The following is a 21,704-nucleotide window of genomic DNA, read 5'->3' as shown; positions in this document are numbered from 1 at the left end:
CTGCTTTAAGTTTTACATAGTTGGCCCTGAGGCTGGACAGTAACAGCCATCCAATAGACCCTATCAGGTTTCACCTTAGTTAAGCCATCAGTGAATCAAGCCCAGGCATTTAGGGGAGCCTCTGAGACTTGACGTTTCCACCGATCCAGCTCCACCGATTTGTGTCTTTGCTTCAGATGGTTTCTCCCCAAGCAGTAGCTGCCACTTTTTCACGTAAAACCTCTCTAGGGCTAGGCTGAGTGTGCTCTTGAAAATACTATTTCTAGCCCTGGCCGGTTTGGCTCAGCGGTTAGAGCGTCGGACTGCGGTCCGGAGAGACCCGGGTTCGGTTCCCGCTAAGGGCATGTACCTTGGTTGCAGTTTGTCCCCAGCCCTGGTTGGGTCGTGTGGGTGGCAACCACTCGATGTGTCGCTTTCACATCGATGTTTCTCTCTCTCTCTCCCTCTCACTCTATCTGAACAAAATATCGAAAAATGTCCTCGGATGAGGATAAAAAACAAAGAAAAAAAAAAGAAAGAAAATACTATTTCTATTTGACTAGTGAGGCCTTTAGACTCTTCCCACTTTTTATTTTATTTAAATACTTTTTTTCTTTATTTATTTTAAAGAGAGAGGGAGAGAGATAAAAACATCAATGAGAGAGAACATCAAGTGGCCATCTCCCACATGCCCCTCACTGGGGATTGAGCCCACAACCTGGGCATGTATCCTGACCAAGAATCGAACCAGCAACCTCTTGGTGCATGGTCAATGCTCAACCACTGAGCCACACCAGACGGGTATATCTTCCCACCTTTTAAATCATGAGATTCAACTTGATTCACCCCCAAAGGGGAGTATCAGGCTGGAGAATTACAAAGCCTCCTGGATCTGAAGTTCTTCAGCAGCAGGTGTACCTGATGTCTGTGTCCGGCAGGTGGCGATGTTGCATTGAGGAATGGTCTCTATGCAAAATTGGCAGCGCCCTGCAGTTTTGGCACCTTGGCCACCCTTGTGCCTGCACCCTGTTCTTCTTGCTGGCCAATCTGAACTGTAGCAGGAACCGGGTACTACAGCTAGGTTATGAACCCAGCCCAGAGAACATACAGGCTACTGGCCAAAGGTGATTGTAAAGAAACCTTTACCTTGCAAAGAGACATGGATGTCCCACAAGGCCACTTATAACTACTCCCTCCAAACCCATCTTAATGAAAACGAGTTGTGTTGTTATTGGACTGAGGCTGGACAAGCCTCCTGAGTCAGTGCTTTTAGCAGTGCTCCCTGTGGCAGGAGGAACAGATGCACTGGCCAGCTGCAGCCCACACAATCCTTGACCCAGGTGTGGCTTGGAGCAGGTTTCTATAGCCCAAAATGTGCTAGTCATCTGAAGGTAGTCCACATCTTGTGGGCACTTTCTCCACCCAAATCACCATAACCACCATCACTCACACATGTACGCACACACGTATGCATGTGTGATGCAGCTCTTTATCCAGGAAGATGAGCTGAGAGACAATAAGGTGTGCACTCTTCTTTTATGCCTGGAGGTGGCCAGAAGAGTTTAACCTATAAATAAACTGTAATTAATTTTCTAATTAATTAAGGCTTTGTGGGGATACAACGATAAATTGGTCCACATGCCTCTACCCTAAGAATTACAATCTAGAAAAGAGAGTAAATAGTATTCGGGTGTTGTAGAAACTAGTAGACCTTGAGCTGATCCCAGCACACTGAGGGTCAAAAAATTGTGTCTCTTTGTCCTCTATGTCCCTCATCTTCTGCATTTAATAAATTGCCAATGTTCTTGTTTTTAGATCTGTGAAATCTCTCATTCCAATCTTCCCTTCTCTGTTTCTGACAACTATACCCTAAAACCTGCTAGGCCATCATAAGTAGGCAGCCTGCTGTGCCTTCATGAATGCCAAGGATGTTTCTGCTCACCTGTAACTCATCCCAGCACCTGGTGGGAACCCTATTCTCTACAACCTTGACCCCTCCACTCTCACCTTGCCTCCTGCTTAACAGAATCTCCAGGCTCTCTGGTATAATTTACCTCAACTTCCTGATGTCTAACCTAACCTAGAAGGTATATACATCCTTATCCATCTCCTCACCTGTAGTTGTTTTGGTTTTTTGGTTTTTTCATCTTTTTATCCTCACCCGAGGACATTTTTGCATTCATCTTCAGATAGAGCAGGAGGGAGAGAGTGAGGAAGAGAGAGAGAAACATCGATGTGAGAGAGACACATGGAGTGGTTGCCACCCACACAACCCCAACCGGGGCCAGGGACAAACTGCAACCAAGGTACATGCCCTTAGCAGGAACTGAACCCGGGACTCTCTGGTCCGTGGGCCGACACTCTAACCACTGAGCAAACCAGCCAGGGCTCCTCACCTGTAGTTGTAAAGGATGAAACTTACCTGTATTTTTATCAAAACAGCTTGCAGGAGCCAGTTGTGACTCAATGACTAGAGGCATACCTGGTAGACTGAGCAGTAGCAGTGAAGACAAATGGATGGGCTGCAGTCAAGTGGTGGCCACTGGGAGATGACCTGCCAGGTACAGGTGGCCAAAGCTCACCATCCATAAGAAGTAGAAAGACTCGGGGTTTCAGCTCAGTCACAGCTGCACATGCATAGGACATGCCATCACAGGGGCATTGACTATTTATCCACAATTGAAAACTTCATTTGCATAAAACCCAGATGAGTTTTGGCCACAGCCGAAAATAACTATCTGACAAGTGAGTTTACCTCACCTGTCAGTCTATGTAGAGCACAGCACCCACATCTCAACTGAGGCCGTCACAACCTGTGGTCACCAATGGTAACCACTCCTGGATATTAAAGTGCATCATTTCCCCTTCCTTTAGCTCAGAGAAGTCTTCACTATAGAAAAGATGTGGCCGAGCACCTAACTGTGCCCCCAAATGCATCCTGGGGTTCTGTGAGCATGCTTATTAGTAAGCTTAGGGGGCTAGTGGGAAGAAAGGAGAATAGAACAGAACCACAGAGAAGAAAGTTGGGTCCGATTGTTTAGAATGGCTGCTTCCTTTGCAGTTCCATGAACCCTAACTCCGATTTGGATCCTGCCTTTGGATTCGGGAGCTCTCTGGAGCCCTACATCACCTCCTCCCCCATCACTTTTCATGGAGAGACTAAATTATAAGAGCCAACAAGGCTCTTGATTTCAGTGCTAACACTTCCTTGGCACCATGAGATCACTGGGCAGGAAGCATTTACCCTGTAATGCCAAGAGCCGCTGTCACCATGGGGATGTACCTTGTAAAGTAATGATCCAAAGAAATTAGCACAGCAATTCTGACCAAAATGTAAGGATTAAGAGGCCCCTCTTGCCCTGGCCGGTTTGGCTAAGCGGTTAGAGCGTTGGCCTGCGGTCTGGAGAGACCCGGGTTCGGTTCCCGCTAAGGGCACGTACCTCGGTTGCAGTTTGTCCCCGGCCCTGGTTGGGTCGTGTGGGTGGCGACCACTCGATGTGTCCCTTTCACATCAATGTTTCTCTCTCTCTCTCTCTCTCCCCCTCCCACTCTATCTGAACAATATATCAAAAAATATCCTCGGGTGAGGATAAAAATAAAAAAAAAAGAGGCCCCTCTTTTTCAAATCATGCAGCAAATGCCATCCCCATACAGAATATTTGGGAACTTGGTTTAAAGGTGAAAGAGAATTATAGAATCATGCATCCATTTCCAATAACAACTAAAACAAGCTGGGGCCCTGGCCAGTTTGCCTCAGTGGTGAGAACCGTCGGTTGGCAGACTAGAGAGTCCCAGGTTCAGTTCCTGCTAAGGGCACATACCTCAGTTGCGGTTTGTCCCCGGCCCCGGTTGGGGTCATGTGGGTGGCAACCACTCAATGTGTCTCCCTCACATCGATGTTTGTCTCTCTTTCTCTTCCCCCTTCTTTCCCTCCTGCTCTATCTGATGATAAATGCAAAACTGTCCTTGGGTGAGGATAAAAATAAAGAAATAAACAAACAAATAAATAAAAACTGGAGTATTTTGAGATCCAGGTGAATCTCTGATCACAATGCTCACACCACAGAACTGTAATACAAGGACATCCAGATGTCCTGTCTCTCTGTCTCCATAGCTTCAGTCTGCTCCCTCTCTCCAAGTCTGGGATTACTAAGTACTTAGATGCATGTCCTCTTGGGTCCTATATTGGGATGTTGGACACGAGGAACCAGCTGATGGGAAGAAACTGGCTTGGTACTGGGGGTTCCAGAGTATAAGGCTGGAGTAGAGGTCCTAGCCTCTGGACTGGCCTTGGGGCTAGCACAGGGTCTTGCACTCAGGACCACAGCTCTTGCAAGCAAGCTGCCCTATCCATAGTGTGTCACATAAGTGAAGGCAGCAATGAACCAAATGGATTCCATCTTGTTCAATTCACTTGCCTGCCTGTATCGAGTCCTTCCCCCCTACCCCCCCACTTCAAGAGTTCTGGAATGCCCTGGAATGGTGGAAATGGGACACTTCCATGTCAGTTGTCTCTTAGACATGGGACTGTTGCTTGACATAAGGTGGCTGAAGAACATGGTTGGATCTCTCCTACAGGAGGCACAAACTGCATGAGCAACAACATTATTCTCAAAGCTGTGCTTAGAGTGTGGTTGTTGAAGCTGATAATAGGCACCAGCAGCTACTTCTGCAGCCAGGGTGCCCTTTCCCATCCTCACCAGTTGTTTGAAGGAAGATAGCCATCCCAAACTAAACTCAGAGAGAGAGAGCTTTTCACCCTAACCCACTGGTTCTCAACTAGGGGCAGTTTTGTCCTTCAGAGGACTTTTGGTACTGTCTTGAGACATTTTTGGTTGTCACAAGTGAAGGTGGGTGCTACTGGCATCTAGTGAGTAGAGATGAGGGATGCTGCTAAACATCCTACTATGGGTCTGGTTGGCATGGCTCAGTGGTTGGGCATTGACCCATGCACCAAGAGGTTGCCGGTTTGATTCTTGGCCAGGGCACATGCCCAGGTTGTGGGCCAAATCCCCAGTGGGGGCATGCAGGATGCGACCAATCAATGTTCTCTCTCATCGATGTTTCTCTCTTTCTCCCTCTCCCTTCCTTTCTCTCTGAAATCAATAAGAAAAACATTTTTTTTTATCCTCACCCGAGGACATTTTTTTGATATTTTGTTCAGTTAGAGTGGGAGGGAGGGAGAGAGAGAGAAACATCGACGTGAAAGGGACACATCGAGTGGTTGCCACCCACACGACCCAACCAGGGCCGGGGACAAACTGCAATGGAGGTACGCGCCCTTAGTGGGAACCGAACCTTGGTCTCTCTGGACCTCAGGCTGACCACTGGACCTTTGCCTCCAACCACTGAGCCAAATTGGCCATGGCAGGGAAAAATTTTAATCCTATTATGGCCCTGGCCAGTTTGGCTCAGTTGTTAGAGCATCAACCCACAGACCAAAGAGTCGCAGGTTCGATTCCACTCAAGGACACATGCCTCAGTTGCAATTTGGTCCCCAGCCCTGGTCAGGGTCGTGTGGGAGGCAGCCAATCAATGTGTCTCTCTCATGTCGATGTTTCTCTCTCTCTCTCCTCCTACTCCATCTGAAGATAAATGGAAAAATGTCCTCAGGTGAGGGTTTTAAAAAAAAAAATACTACTATGCACAGGACAGTGCTCCACAACAAATAATTATCTAGCCCCAAATCTTAGCATCAGTCCTTTTGGCGCGCGCGCGCGCACACACACACACACACACAACTTCCCAAGGCTCAAGCTTGTTGGGGAGGCCTGGAGAGGACCAGTTCCAGTGTTTGCCACCTCAGAGAATCCTGATCACTCTTCTTCCTTCCCCAATGGCCCTGTGTCTCTTCAGCCTGTCTAGGTTTATTTCACAGGCCCATTGCCCTCAGACTGAAGTCACTGAGAGTAAGGTCTGCTGCCTTCTGAGCGATGAGTGGGTGCACTGTAAATATTGGATGCAGTAAAAATTGGGATCAAATAATAGGCAGGATTCTAAGGGGGATCAAGAGGGCTCTTGTTACTCATGAGATCACAAGAGTTTGTTTTGTATATATGCTATAAGGACTGGATACCTCCAATGAGGGCATAAGAATGAATGTAGGTGAGTGAACCACTAAGCCTTGCCTCTCATTTCCTCAAACATTTCACATATTCATCACATCAACGGGTCTTCCCATTTTCTTGGATCAGTAATATCCCTGTGTTTTCTGCTCTCATCCCTTGTGCAGGTTTGTCCTCACCTGAACTCTCTGATGGGCTGGAATGTTTTCTTTAGATTTTAGTATTTTGAGGGGGCATTTTTACATGAAACTGTTGGAAAGGGGATATCCACCTCCCCCCCCCCCCCCATTACCCTTCTTGAGTTCTTACAACTAGACTAATAGTAAAATTAACATAAGGCCAGATTAACAGGAGAAAACACAATTGAAAATGTGGGCACAGGAGCTCATAGATGGTCAGAGAAATGATAGGCAAGCTTTTTTTTTTTTTATCCTCACCAGAGGACATTTCTCCATTTTTGTTCAGATGGACTGGCAGGGGACATCGACGTGAAAGGGACACATAGTCGCTGCCTCCCGCTCCAGCCAACCAGGGCCGGGGACAAATCCCAACTGAGGTACGTGCCTTTGACCGGTGTCAAACCCGAGACTCATAGGTCCACCGGCTAACGCTCTAACCGCTGAGCCAAACTGGCAGGGCGACCAGCTATCTTTTTATACAAACAATAAATTTGTGAAGCATCAACAGAACAGGTTTGGATGCTCAATGGTGAGGAATCTAATCTATACAAAGTTTGGGATTGGGTAGTAAATTAGTAACAAGGTTTTTACCTTAAGCGCCCTCCCCCGCCCCCTTCCCTAACTCTAGAGATAAGAGTGTCTTCTCCTTTAGCAGCAAGAAGGGCACCTTCACATGGGAGACCGATCTCCTGCTTGGGGCGGGGGGTGGGGGTGGGGTGCACAGAGAAGTCAGAGTGTTCTTGCATAGACAGTTTCTTAAGTAACTTTAATTCAAAATAAGGTTGAATTTTTTACATTGATGACTCCTTCCAAAGTTTACTACAGCTCGGCTCGGTATCCGTGTCGCTCAGTCGCTGGGCGTTGTACTCCGCCCTTGCCTGCCCCTCCGGGGACCGTGTGCGGAGCGGAGCTAGTCCACACCACTTCCCCCACGTCCATCTCGCGTCCGCCTGGGCCAGGGGCTCCTGAGCATGCGCCCTGAGGTGGAGGTGAGCGGCGTCCCGACACGTCCGGCCAGCAGGGGGCGCTGTTCGGCGGCGAGAGGAGGCGTGAGATCCGACTGCCCGTCTGCGTTAAGTCCTTCGCCCTCGCGGCGCGACAGGGGCCTGGAGCCAGTAAACCACCGAGAGGCGGAGACCTCCCAATTTTCCTAGAGAAAACAGGTGGGAATGGGGCGGGGAGGGAGGTGGGCATGGGGGCGGGGGGGGAGGAGAAAAAAAAAAAAAAAAGACTGACCCGGAAGCGAAACGGAGGGAGCTTCCGTTCTTTGTTCTGTCCCCGGTGTGTGGGTCCGTGACAGTGTCCAACGGGGCCTAGTCCGTGTCCGGCCCCCCCAAGTCTTCCCTCCCTGCCCCCAGGGTGAGTCCGGCCGCCCTCGGGACTCGCGGTGAGACGGGGGCTGTGGTCACCGGGGAAGGGGGTTGTGTCCGTGCCGCTGCGGCCCGTGGCGTCCCCAGGCCCGCCCGGAGCAGGGTGCCGAAGGCGCCGCTCCCTCATCCGTAGCGGGTCCCCGGCTCCTTTTTCCCAGGGACGCCCCTCCCCTAAGCTCTACCCTGCGTGGGAGGCAGGAAAGGGACTCCGGTTCAGATATTTGTGATTTAGCGCCCAGCTCGAGCACTTAAAAGTTCCACTATGGCTGTAGAAGGGCCCTCTCTTTAAAACAGCGCCGCTAATTTGGTAGTTCCCCAAGACGCTTTTAGTTGAGGATCACACAGTTTTTCGCGCCCGCAGCAGAACAGGTCTGTTTTACTTTCCTGGGTGTTAGGATCAGAGAATGAGTTCTTCGAAGTGTGGTAGTTAGAAAACTAGGTCAGATTACAGGAATAATCCGCAGGCGCCCTGTGAGTCGAGTCTTTTATGAGGAGTGGTACAACTGCATTTAACTCCCATTTGCAACTGTTTTAGGTCCCAGATTTGATCCGCTTTTGACATATTAGTAAGTGAGCTGACAATGTTAGGAACTTGAGAAGGCGTTTCTTACACTGAGTGGGAGGTTGACCTGGAGAACTTCGAGTTCCCTTTCAGCTTCTAAAGGAGTGCAACACAAATATCAGTTGTGGTCTTAATTGGTATTTTCTTTAGCATGGGTCTCTTGTTTTCCCCCTTATCTATAAATAACTAGATTAGAAGTGAAGTTTATGTGAGTGTTTTAAATTCTTTTTTTTTTTCCTTAATCATACATCGTTGGCATCAATTAAAGTCAGAATTCCCGGGAACTTGAACTGAGGCTTCCAATAATTGCTGCTCTGGCCTTCTAGAGATAACTCCAAAGAAGGTAGGAAAGAATCCAGCAGGTAAAGCTTTCCATGATTCATTTTCACCACCAGGTCATCTTTCTCAGTCCCCAGAAGCAGCTCCAGGGAGAGGGGTTGGCAGTGGAGCAGGGGAAGGGCCTGCCTGCACCTGAAGCTGTGGGAGCACAATGGAGATTTTTCTTTCTATGAGAAACATTGTTTACTGATCCAGACACTGGGGACTTGTTCTCAACAATATGCCTTTGAGTTCCAGCTTTGGTTAACCCGTCTGTGAGGAGAGAGCATTGCTTTTTTTCTTTGGAGTCCAGAGCCTCTGATTTTCCTTTCTATGGAAAGTTTGGACTGAGAGCTGATTTGTTGGGGATGTCTGCTTATAAACAGTCCTGGAAATTGTAAAGTTGATTGATAGGAACAAAGAGATAGCTGGGTCTGAGATATAGTTTAAAGGGACCCAGCTGGGAGAGTGTTAGTGGCAAGAGGGTATGTTACCCACTTCGAGCTTGTGGGCCTGGCTCATGCCTGATTCAGTGCTTTTCACTGTAATGGTAGTGGTGGTGGACATTTTATACCGCTTTTTTTTTCTTTCTTGATTTTAGAAACATCGGTGAGAGAAAACATTGATTGGCTGCCTCCTTCATGCCCCCCCCACTGGGGATTTGGCCCACAACCTGGGCATGTGCCCTGACCTGGAATTGAGCCGATGACCTCTTGGTGTGTGGGTCGACGTTCAACCACTGAGACAAACTGGATGGGCACTGCTTTTTTTACCCAAAGATAAGAGTTCTCTGAACTCTCAGTGGCTCTCAGACAGTCTCTCCCCTTTTTATGCCTTATGTGAATGCAACAGACTGTGATGAAGCAATTACGTTTGCATTCCTGGTTTTTTACTCCTTTCAATAGTGCTTTGCAATATAGTTGGCACTCAACAGATGTTTGTTATATGAGCAAATGAACAGATAAAGACGGGCATAGACAAAATCCAGGGTGGTTTTTTTTTTTCTTTGCTCTTGCCTAAGTATAAGGATGCTTTGGTGGCTCCTGCATCTATTCTGGATCTGTTTGGTTTTTTAAATTTCTATTGATTGATTTCAGAGAGAGAGGAAGAAGGAAAGAGTGAGAGAGAAACATCAATTTGTTCCACTTATTTATGCATTCATTGGTTGCTTTTTGTTTTTTGTTTTTTTTTTAATCCTCACCCGAGGACATTTTTCCATTTTTTGTTCAGGTAGAGTGGGAGGGAGAGAGAGAGAAACATCAATGTGAAAGGGACACATCGAGTGGCTGCCACCGCACAACCAACCAGGGCCGGGGACAAACTGCAACCGAGGTACATGCCCTTAGCGGGGACCGAACCCGGGTCTCTCAGGACCGCAGGCCGACGCTCTAACCGCTGAGCCAAACCGGCCAGGGCCATTGGTTGCTTTTTGTATGTGCCCTGACCGTGGATCAAACACAAAATATTAGCATATTGGGATGACACTCTAACCAACTAAGGTACGCAGTCAGGGCCTAGATCTGCTGATTCTTGAAATGAAAACTTTTACTTGAGATCCAAACCTTAGTCTAAGTATTGTTACATTTTATTGACTAGAACCACAGAAAACAGATCTCTTTTGATTGTTGTAGCATCTGGGGAATAGGGACATTAATAGGGTTAGAAACAGTAATCAGTACTCTCGTAGTTTTTTTTGTTTGTTTGTTTTTTTGTTTGTTTGTTTGTTTGGTGTTTTTAATCCTCACCCGAGGACATTTTTGCATCTGTTTTCAGATAGTGCGGGAGGGAGAGAGGGAGTAAGAGAGAGAGAGAGAAACATCAATGTGAGAGAGATACCGACCGGTTGGTTGCCACCCACACAACCCCAACTGGGGCTGGGTACAAACCGCAATCGAGGTACATGCCCCTAGTGGGAACTGAACCTGGGACTCTCTGGTCTGCAAGCCAATACTCTTAACCGGTGAACCAAACCGGCCAGGGCATTAATCTCATGTTTTTAAAAAAGTATTGGTCCCTGCTTCAGGGACTTATATTCTGACCCAAGGAAATGTATTAGGAAAGAAGGGAGATTAAAAAGAAAGTTGGCTGCTACCTTCTCAGTGAGAGGAAAGCAACTGGGACTAGCCTTTTAGATTCAGGTGAATATATACACCTAGTCCCTGTGATGAAACTCAGGTGGACAACAAAAAGGGCCCAAGTTCCTCAACAATGTTACACCTTTGACTGGGACTGAAAGCTGAAAACAATTTTAGAAAGGAATGGGTGGGCCTGGCCAGTGTGGCTTAGTGGTTGAGCATGGACCCATGCACCAAGATGTCATTGGTTTGATTCCCAGTCAGAGCACATGCCCAGGTTGTGGGTCAAATTACCAGTGTAGAGCATGCAGGAGGTGGCCAATGTTCTCTCTCATCGATGTTTCTCTCTCTCTCCCTCTCCCTTTCTCTCTCTCTAAAATCAATAAAGAAAAAAGAAAGAAAGAAAAGAGAGGAATGGGAGGAATAATTCATATTAATTATTTAATTTAATAGAACTGTTTGCCCTAGTTCTGTGAGATAGATGTTGTTCCCCCAGGTTTTTAAAAATGAGAGACAGGCCCTGGCCAGTTTGGTTCACCGGTTAGAGCATCGGCCCGTGGACCACAGAGGCCCAGGTTCAGTTCCCACTAAGGGCACGTACCTCAGTTGCAGTTTGTCCCTGGCCCCAGTTGGGGTTGTGTGGGCGGCAACCACTCAACGTATCTCTCATGTCGATGTTTCTCTCTCTGTCTTCTTCTCTCTCTCCCTCCCGTTCTGTCTGGAGATAAATGCAAAAATGTCCTCAGGTGAGGATAAAAAAAAAAAGAAATGAGAGACAGAGAACTCATTAAATTTCTCTGATCTCTGGTTTTGGGTGCTATTTCATGGTCCTTTTTCCTCTAAGGATAACACCTAAATTTAATATAACAGCTAGAAACCTAATTAAGTTTTTTTTCTCCTACTAATTACTATGTTTATGAAGGTATTTTTTCTTCTCTATAAACAAATAGCTTTCTGCATTATCCCAAATAGTCTTAAAATGTGCTTGATGCATACACATTTTGCAGTGTATATGCGCACTCTCTTTTTTTCACTTTATTTTGATATTTCTCTTTCTTTCTGTTTTTTTTTATCCTCATCCAAGGATATTTTTCGATTTGTCTTCAGATAGAGTAGGAGGGAGGGAAAGAGAGGGAGAGAGAGAAACATCGATATGAGAGGGACACATTGACTGGTTGCCTCCCACATGACCCCTACCAGGGCCTGAGACAAACTACAATCAAGGTATGTGCCCTTGACCTGAATCGAACCCACGACTTTTTGGTTCGCAGGCTGATGCTCTAACTGCTGAGCCAAACCAGTCAGTGCAGATATTTTTCATTTTGGTAGTTGTTTAGTATTTCATTCTTTTAACGTCATTGTTTGGCACTGGTATTTTCCACTTTTTGTTGTTATAAATATTCCTCATTGTGTGTAGGGAGCCAAAGGTGGGATATTATCAAAGAACTTGGGCCCTTTTGGTGATTCTCATGTAATCTCATTACAGGGAGTGGGAATATTTTCACCACGGTCTTGAAGACTAGCCCCAGTTACTGCATTTCCTCTTGTAGTTCCTAGGTACTAACTAAAATGCTAGTTCCCCTCTCTGTATTCAGGAGGTGGGTTTTTTGTGTTTTGTTTTTTAATTTTTGAACCTTGAACTTTTGCTTCTGAAGTGCTTCCTCATTCTTATCAAAACCTGCTTCCTGCCAAGTCTACAAATAGAAGACCAGAGACAGGAGCTTTTGGCCTTACCCATGGAAACTCAGGCTGATTGTGCATCTCAGGAACCTCAGGTCCTGCTTGAGAGTGGTAAGGAATAGGGGATTCATTTATCTTATTCAGTTATTCAGCAGCCATCTATTAAAATCTCAAGCACTAGCAAAACCGCTAGAATCCAGGACATCGTTAAGACATAGTTCTTACCATTCAATAACTCACAGCCAAGTGGAGATTAATGTATAGCTTGATAGGTTTTATAGCTCGGGCATTTTTAAGGGATGTGGGTTCCTTGTGCAGAATTAAGAAAACTGTGACAGTCACCAAATTCCATTTTCCAAGGGCTTTGACGCAGCCAGCTTCATAGTCCTGGTTTGTGCCCTTTAGGACAATGTGCTTAGAAGAGGCTCTTGGAAATTGTTTTGTTGGTCATAAGCAAAAGAATAAAATGGATAGGAAGCCACAAAAGTATTTGTGTTTTGCTTTTATAGACTGCTTTTATGACTTTGGAGCCAGTTTCATTCCTAGTGGGTCTTATTCCCTTGCTTGTGAGAAAAAGTATTCAAGGACCTTTTTGTTTTGGTGATTCTGCAGAATTTAGTTTCTGGGGATTTCAAGTCTCTATGGGATAATAATGTTGACCTTAAAATTACAGAAAAAGATAGGTGATCAAGTACAGAAACAGGAAATGTAGTGTTTTGACATTTATAACTTTGACTTGGGGATGGAGAACAGCTATGAGCGTTATGTCTTCAGTTAAGGATGGGGTGAAGCTCCTAGTTTTCCTCTGGTCTAAGAACTTCATGCAGTAGTTTGAGTTGAGATGTGGAGAATGATGGAAGGGATATGAGCAGGACAGCCTGTTTCTGGCCAAGCTTGGGAGAATGGACAAGAACACACTCATTACTATAGGACTGGGCAAATTTCATTGAAAGTAGAGTGACTAGAGAGAAAGGACATGGCTGGGTAAAGAGCAAGAATCAACAGGGCTTTAGACATCTCTCTTTAGGAAAGACCCACACTAAATGTGCCTAATATAAGTACCCTTAGTAGCTGCAGAGGAAGTGAACTTAGTAATGTCAGAGGAGTGGGTCCCAGGTTGTCCCAGGAACCTATAAGTTTTCTGTAGGTTGGGAGGTCAGATAGCAGTAGATAGACTCACTCATAGACCATTTTATTGTCCTCAGCTCTTCCTTCCCCAAAAGTTTCTGCATTTTCTAACAAGGACAGTCTGGGGGATGAGGTGTTGGCAGCTGCACTCCTGAAGGCCAAGTCCCAGGTAAGCTGTGGTTCCTCTTAATCTTCTTTTTCTTTCCCATTTTGTAGACATTTTGGGTGTAGTAACATCCCATTTTCAGTGTCCCAATCACAATTCACTCCATCGGGACTGTGGTCCTTTCCTGCTGAGTAATGGACCTTTCTTTCTTGGACTTTTTATCTCTCTCCACCCTAATCTCCTTTCCCCAACTTCCCAAAAATGTATTATTCAACCCTATCCCAAATTATTTTTTTGTTTCTGCCAATCCCACCCCCACTCTGAAATTGCATGCAGGAACATGTTGTTTCAGGAGTTGGTGACGTTTGAGGATGTAGCTGTGTACTTTATCCGGAAGGAGTGGAAGCGTTTGGAGCCTGCTCAAAGGGATCTCTATAGAGATGTGATGCTGGAGAATTATGGGAATGTGTTCTCCTTGGGTAAGGAATTATGCTTTCTCAATAAAACTTCCTTGGCATTTCTTTGCTTCCTTGTTTGTTAGTAACAGTTGAGTTAGTGATAGTAATTAACTAAGGATTGACTTAGACTCAGAGAATTCTAACAATAACAGTAACTTTCATCCTTACACTACTTTTCAGTTTATAAAGAGGTTTCATATGTACTGTCTCATTTAATCCTCACAGTCACACAGCAATTGAGGTAGCTAGAATTACCCTCATTTCATAGGGGAAGAAAGAGAGGTCAGAGGTCTTAAATGTTTTACACACAGTCCTCTAGCTGGTTAGTGGCAGAACTCGAGCCCTGGTTTTCTAAGTCCAAATATGGTACTTTTTTTCCATGTTATTAGAATTTAACAGCCCTGGCCAGTTTGGCTCAGCGGTTAGAGCGTCAGCCTGCGGTCTGGAGAGACCCGGGTTCGGTTACCGCTAAGGGCACGTACCTCGGTTGCAGTTTGTCCCCGGCCCTGGTTGGTCGTGCGGGTGGCAGCCACTCGATGTGTCCCTTCACATCGATGTTTCTCACTCTCTCTCCCTTCCTCTCTCTCCCTCCCACTCTATCTGTACAAAAAATGGAAAAATATCCTCGGGTGAGGATAGAATTTAACATATAATCCAGAGACTTTTCCAAAAGATTAGCATATTGGGATCCCTGAAAGTGTGAGGTACTATTCTGTGCCCAAGTGAACATTCTGGGATTCTGTCTCCTCCCCTTCTCTGATGGACTATCTCTAGGGACTTGTTGCTTTGTTCATGACCTCGAGCAACCACTGCTTTTGTAGAAATTTTAACCTGTTGTAGGGAACAGGTTAATCTTTAGTCTGTGGACTGTCAATTCATTTTCCCTCACCTACTTGTAGTGAGAACATTTTCCTGAGTAGTGCCAGAGGGTCTTCCTAACTCCCATTTGAGACCTCTCTGACATTTCCTGCCTATCCCCTGCAGATCCTGGGTCTGGGATTGAGCTCTGGGACTGCTTGATATGAGCAGGATAAAACTTTTCTGATGTCTTTTTCCATGAGCAGGATTCTCATTTCTGTATTTTAACATGATCTCTGGGCTGAGGAAGTCGATGGTCCTGGGTTTGAAGGGAATTGAAAACAGAGAGCTTCTGAAAGATACCTGTTCAGATGAGGGGAAAATAGCTATATCTGTCCCTAATACTCAATGCCCTATATTTACCTTTTAAAATATTGACAGACTAAAAATGCTGATATCTAGACCCTTTATACTTGTTCTCTGTACATGAGGTTCCCTTTAGAAACCTCAAGACTGTGAAAATAGGAACATCAAATATAGAAATTATTTACATATCCTCACATCATAGCATAACCTTTTAGGCCTAAGGCCTAGAGATGGACTAACTCTAACTCTGTCTTTTGCCTGTTTCCATGGATTTGACATGTGTAGCACAGCTACAAACGTGTTTTTTTCACCTAGGGATGTATAGGGGTCACTAGTGACCTCAACCTTGGTGTTCCTTCCTTCTCTGCTACTGTTTCTCTTCACCTTCCCCACTTTTCTTTTCTTTCTTTTTTTTTTTTTTTTAAATCCTCACCCGAGGACATTTTACCAGTTTTTGTTCGGGTAGAGTGGGAGGGAGAGAGAGGAACAGAGAGAGAGAGAAACATCGATGTGAAAGGGACACATCGAGTGGCTGCCACCCGCACGACCAACCAGGGCCGGGGACAAACTGCAACCGAGGTACGTGCCCTTAGCGGGAACCGAACCCGGGTCTCTCTGGACCGCAGGCTGACGCTCTAACCGCTGAGCCAAACCGGCCAGGGCACCTTCCCCACTTTTCTTAAACGGTTCTGGTAGTCACCATCTCCAAATTATTTCTACAGTCTTTAACCTCTCCGAGGACTTTGTCACTTTATTAAAAAACCATGTCCTTCCTCTTTTATTTTTGGTTCCCTGCCTCTGCCTGATCCATTCTCCTTACAATCCAACTTTCTCTGTGCTTCCAGCTGTTTTCTTGATTTTGCTTCCTGCTTTTCTCCTTTCCTGTTTCCTCTTCTTTTATTCTGCCTTAGCTACACACAACCTGGGCAGATAAGAGACATGCACATGATTATCCTGTTTCTTCCACAAGGCACAGTGATGTTTGTATTTTGTATTGTGCCAGATGGTGAGACCAGAACTGAGCATGATCAAGAAATTTCTGAAGATACAGGATCACATGGGGTGCTATTGGGAAGATTCCAAAAGGATATTTCTCAGGGTCTTAAGTTTGAAGAAGCCTATGAAAAAGAAATCAGTCTAAAGAGGCAGCTGGAGAATTCTTCTGGAGAAAGACTGCATAGGAAGATACAAGATTTTGGTCAAGTAACAGTTGAGGAAAAGCTAACCCCCATGGGAGAGAGAAGTGAGAAATACAATGATTTTGGGAACAGCTTTACTGTGAGTTCTAACCTTATTTCACATCAGAGACTTCCTGTGGGAGACAGACCCCATAAGTGTGATGAATGTAGCAAGAGCTTTAATCGAACTTCAGACCTTATTCAACATCAGAGAATCCACACTGGGGAAAAGCCCTATGAATGTAGTGAATGTGGGAAGGCTTTCAGCCAGAGCTCACATCTGATTCAGCATCAGAGAATCCACACTGGAGAGAAACCTTATGAATGTAATGATTGTGGGAAGACCTTCAGTTGTAGCTCTGCTCTCATTCTACATCGAAGGATCCACACTGGAGAGAAACCTTATGAATGTAACGAGTGTGGGAAAACCTTTAGCTGGAGCTCCACCCTTACTCATCATCAGAGAATCCACACTGGAGAGAAACCATATGCTTGTAACGAATGTGGGAAGGCCTTCAGTAGGAGCTCCACCCTCATTCATCACCAGAGAATCCACACTGGAGAGAAGCCCTATGAATGTAATGAGTGTGGGAAGGCTTTCAGCCAGAGCTCACACCTCTATCAGCACCAGAGAATCCACACTGGAGAGAAACCCTATGAATGTATGGAATGTGGAGGGAAGTTTACCTATAGTTCAGGCCTTATTCAACATCAAAGAATCCACACAGGGGAGAATCCCTATGAATGTAGTGAGTGTGGGAAAGCCTTTAGGTATAGCTCAGCTCTTGTTCGCCATCAGAGAATTCACACTGGAGAGAAGCCTTTGAACGTAATGGGGATGAGCAAAAGTTCTCTCAGAGTTACTGCTGAATTAAATATCAGAGAGTCTACATGAAAGAGAGACACACACCTGTTTTTCTCACTTCCACTGAGTCTAAAGAGCTCCTCCTGCCATACTATAAAAGTATGAACAGCTTAGGATGTGTCCCTTCTGGTGCAAACCTTTCACTTTAGAGAATGGGGCAAATTTGGCGAATCATCCTGGCACAGTGATAAGCCGCCTAGTCAGTTTCCCCAGGAATGATAATAGCCTTGAAAAATTAGGCAAGCAGCAGATTAAGTGCTGGAAATAGAGGGAAGCTCTGGGACCAGTCACCTTCCACTATGGAAGGGAGTTTGCACTAGACCATACTCCTCACACCAAGGGAGACTTTCTTACCAAGGTGGGGATGGAAGCACAGTAGGAATAAAGTTCTAAAGATTCCTCTAGTTGGGAGTCAGTATAGTCAGCACAGAAGGCAGTGGAAAGGGTTCTGGATCCTGTTACTTGCTAAGAAAGGGAAGGAGGCTATATTTGAAAGCCACTATTCCTAATCCAGCTTTAAATTTTGATAAGGAAACATGGTGCTGGGGGATTTGTTTTTTGATTGGGGGTGAGGAGGGGCAAGAGAGGTTTACATTGGTGGCTATGGCTTTTGGAGCAGCAAGACCAAGTTTCCGAGAACAGTCTGGTAATTTTGTTGGAGAACCCCTAGTCATTCCCTGTTATAATAGGTAGGACTAATTGAGAAATCCATCTAATCATCTGATGAGTCTAATATGAGGAAGTGGATCAAAAGCATTTAGCATTGGCCTGTTTTCTTTATGCTTTTCTCCCATTTCCTCTCACCACTGCTGTGATAAAAAGTGATTTAATCCAAACCCATAATGACTAAGGATGCTTTTAAGGAGCTCACTCAGCCAACTTGCCCTGCCCTCTGTCACCTATGACAGACCTCTCCTGACCCCATCTCAGCTTCAACAGCAGAGTATGAATGCAAACAAAGAGCAAAGCCCAGAGAAGGAAGGCTCTGGCCTGATCCTGGCGTTAGGGCTCCTTGCTGCGTTAAGATGGAGCTCCTGAGTTTTCCCAGCTGAAAGGATGACTTCTCATTATGTTTTCCCAATCTTGCTCATCCTGTAGCATAAATGAAGTGCACTATTAAACAGAATAGCTTTTCAGAAGGAGAGATTGAGTGTGTTTTTGTGTAGGGGCCACGTTTTTTTTTAGTTTAAAAAGGAAACAGTGACTGTAAGTGGAATCTCTAAAAAATCTTAGTTTTTACAGCCAAGCATTTCTCTCTTAGTCGTAAACGTGTGACCTGTTTCCTTCAAGACTCATGTTACATTATTCTAGATACTACCCCAGACTATTCAATCATTTACACAATCTCCCCCTTTATATCCACATGTAGTTTGTTTTTTTTTTCTTTCTTCTGCATATCATTCTGTGTGGTATGATACTTAAAATCAGCAACTACCCTGGCCAGAGTGGCTCAGTTGGTTGTCATCCCGTGCACCAAAGGGGTTGCCAGTTCAATTCCTGGTGAGAATACATACCTGTGTTGCAGGTTTGATTCTCAGTTGGGGAGTACACAGAAGACCACCAAGCTATGTTTCTCACATTGGTCTACCCTGTCCCCCTTCCTATCTCTTCCTCCTTCCAAGCATTCCCTTGGGTGAGGATTAAAAAAAAAAAAGCCCAGCAACTAAAACTAGAAAGGTGTTACAGGGTATGATGGTCCCTGACAAGAGCATGTTTGAATGTTGGGTAGAAATGGGCATATTTAGATTTCTTAGTTTAACTATTGGTGAGAGTATGTTATAGTCATGGAGGAGGCTGAGTTGAAAGTATAATTGAGAAGATGAGAAAATGTCTAGAACTAGCATCTGAAAAATTTTGGATCACATTTTTACCTAATATGTTTTTAATTTTTTAAAATATGTTTTTATTGATTTTAGAGAAATATTGATATAAAAGAAACATTGATCAGCTGCCTCCTGCTTGTCCCCTACTGGGGATCAAGCCCATAACCCAGGCATGTGCTCTGACTGGGAATTGAAATAGCAATCTTTTGGTGCATGGGATGACACTCAGCCAACAGTCACACTGGCCAAAGTGTGTTTTTAATTTAAAGCTATAATGAAACTCATTGTTTTGACTCATCTCTGACATTCATCACATACTTGCAGATTGTTTCTCAAAGTATAGACCATGAAGTATCCACAGTAGGCTGCTTGTTTCTAATGCAGTTTGGGGTAGGTCTGAGTATGGCCACTTAATGTGGAGCTCTGGGAAAGACCCCTAAACCCCTTCAACCCCTTCTCTGCCCAGATGCTGAACCCTTCACATACCTGAGATTGATTGGGACTATTAGATAAAAAATGTTTTTAAAAAATTTTGAAACTGCTTCCATAACATTTTATTCACTGGATTCCCTCGTTATTCCTGTTCCCATCATGATTCTTCTTTACTCAGTTTCTAATTATATATGATCCCCGTTTGTTTTCTTTTCTGCCATTAGCCTTAGAACCTATTTACTTCCAAGGTGTCCACAATTCTATGCAAATAAGTTTTAAGTCTACCTGTGTGGTACCGATCTCTCCCAAGTTCCGGTCTTGGATCTCCAGCAGACTGCAGGGCATTTACACTTGGATTTTTAAGTTTGAAATGAGCCCTGGGCAGTTTGGCTCAGCAGTTGGAGCATTGGCCCTTCAGTCCTTGGGTTCAATTCCCAGTCGAGGGCACGTATCTGGGTTGCAGGTTTGATCCCTGACCCCAAGGGGTTGTGCAGGAAGCAACAAATTGATGTGTCTCACATTGAAGTTTCTCTCCCTCCCACTCTATCTAAAAAATCAATGGCAAAAAATCCTCGGTGAAGATTAACAAAGTTTCCAGTGATGCGTTTCAAACCAGATATGTCTTTCCCATAAACTGCTCCCTCAGAATTTCTGCAAACCTCTCGGAGTCACAACTTCTGAGTTTGTTTTTAATTATTTTTATCCTCCTATATCTAACCATCATCAAGTCGGGCAGGTTCATAAGCATGGAGTAGAAAGATGTCAGGGGAAGGTTTCAAAGTTGAGGTCATGGAAGAAGTGTCATTTCCAAGTAATGGTTAATAATAATAGCTTATACATAGCATATACTCTGGCCCCTTTCCAAGTGTTTAGGATATGCTAAATTATTTAATTGTTACTACAACCTGTGTGTAAAGCAGGAGTTAGTATAACCCCATTTTACAGATGAGGAAACAATTAGACTTGCCCAGTGACAGTGAGATCAGGGGCCAAAGGCTAAATGGCTTGGATGTGAGATGGGGAGGCACCAACCTGTGAAGAGAACCTTATTTAGGCAATGGTCTTGGCCTGTCAATTATGATTCTACAACCTACGTAGTTTGTCCTTTTCATTTCCATTGCTATTAACTCTAGAGTTCTGGTCTTTATTCTCTCCTGGATTATATAGTCTCCTAATAGATTAATATCTTTGTTTTCTCTCATTGCAAATCACTTCTCAAAGCACTACACCCATCTCGTTACTTTATCAAAAAGTTTCAGTGGCTACTCTTCTTATGGAATGAAATTCCAACTCCTTAGTTGTATGTAATCAAGGCTTTTCTTAGTGTTCCTCTTCACGCATCTGAAAACCAAATGTGTGGAAAACCAGAGCTGGTAGAACAAAAAAAAAAACAAAACAAAAAAAACAAATTTTATTCAGAATAATCGCAATAGGGAAGAGACCTAAGTAAGAAATGGGCCCTCTCCTGGCAGAGTGGCTCAGTTGGTTGGCGCATCATCCCATGCACCAGAAGGTTGTGGGTTTGATTTCCCATCAGGGTACATGCCTGGGTTGCAGGTTTGATCCTCTTTTGGGGTGTGTAAGGGAAGCAGTCATTGATGTTGCTCTCTCACATCAATGTTTCTCTCCCCCTCTAAAATCAACAGAATGAAAAGTCTGGGTGAGGATTAAAAAAAGAATGGCCCAATTCTGAATACAGCATGGCCAAGTGGGAATTTATCACCAAGGTACAAGATGGGGAGCTCAGTGGGTGAAAATTTTCTAAAAGGAAATATTCGGGGGTAAGAGGAGTTTAGTCTAAACTGACCTAACAGTATCTTTGCTGAAGACAGGCCAGGGTGATTAGACATTGCTATGGAGTGATGATGGAGGATGGAGGAATCTTGCTAAAGTGACTTAGCAGGGTTCTTGCTAAAACTAGATTTTATAAGGAAGTGCACAGATAGGCGTAGGAGAAGTTTCAGGAGACTGAGTAAGATTTGGTCAAGCGAATCTTTGTCACGTCTAATAGCAAGATGATAATGAGGCCACATATATTCATGCCCATGAGTTTCTTTACTCAACAGTGTACACATCGTGCTCCAGTTCCTCACATCCAATGAATAAAAATCAGAGTCCAAGAGGGCCTGGAAAAACTATTTTCTTTTTTTAATATGATTTTATTGATATTTTGAGAGAGAAAGAGAAATATTGATGTGGGAAACATGGGTCAGCTGCCTCCTGCATGCTCCTTACTGGGGATTGAACCCCCAACCCAGGCATGTGCCCTGACTGGTAATGGAACCAGGACCTCAGTCCATGGGATATGCTCAATCCACTGAG

General features: G+C 44.8%; 1 protein-coding gene across 6 annotated transcripts; it reads left to right on the top strand.

Moving 5' to 3' along the window:
- The first annotated feature begins 7,276 nt into the window (after window positions 1–7,276).
- ZNF3 (zinc finger protein 3) lies at window positions 7,277–19,034 on the top strand. 6 transcript variants are annotated; one of them, XM_036280220.1, is made up of 6 exons: window positions 7,277–7,386; window positions 8,424–8,498; window positions 12,204–12,339; window positions 13,434–13,525; window positions 13,815–13,941; window positions 16,088–19,034. In XM_036280220.1, the coding sequence occupies exons 3-6, from the start codon at window positions 12,285–12,287 to the stop codon at window positions 17,155–17,157; spliced, it is 1,344 nt and encodes a 447-aa protein (XP_036136113.1). In that variant the 5' UTR covers window positions 7,277–7,386; window positions 8,424–8,498; window positions 12,204–12,284; the 3' UTR covers window positions 17,158–19,034. The 6 variants fall into 6 exon arrangements, with proteins under 6 accessions (XP_036136113.1, XP_036136115.1, XP_036136112.1 ...); XM_036280222.1 differs by lacking the exon at window positions 7,277–7,386 and adding an exon at window positions 7,481–7,582 and having other exon boundaries at window positions 8,428–8,498; XM_036280219.1 differs by lacking the exon at window positions 7,277–7,386 and adding an exon at window positions 7,493–7,582.
- Window positions 19,035–21,704: the final 2,670 nt, after the last annotated feature.

This window comes from Molossus molossus, unplaced genomic scaffold, assembly GCF_014108415.1.
Source record: "Molossus molossus isolate mMolMol1 unplaced genomic scaffold, mMolMol1.p scaffold_m16_p_3, whole genome shotgun sequence".
In the NCBI taxonomy this organism is placed as follows: Eukaryota; Metazoa; Chordata; class Mammalia; order Chiroptera; family Molossidae; genus Molossus; species Molossus molossus.
The sequence above is the reverse complement of the archived record's forward strand: the minus strand, read 5'-3'. Positions and strand labels throughout refer to the sequence as shown.

Excerpts from the sequence above, each read along its gene's own strand:
- ZNF3 (XM_036280220.1), top strand. The coding sequence starts at position 12,285 with ATGGAAACTCAGGCTGATTGTGCATCTCAGGAACCTCAGGTCCTGCTT. Across the intron at positions 13,526-13,814 it reads TCCTGAAGGCCAAGTCCCAG|GAGTTGGTGACGTTTGAGGA; the intron begins GTAAGCTGTGGT and ends ATGTTGTTTCAG. Across the intron at positions 13,942-16,087 it reads TGGGAATGTGTTCTCCTTGG|ATGGTGAGACCAGAACTGAG; the intron begins GTAAGGAATTAT and ends GTATTGTGCCAG.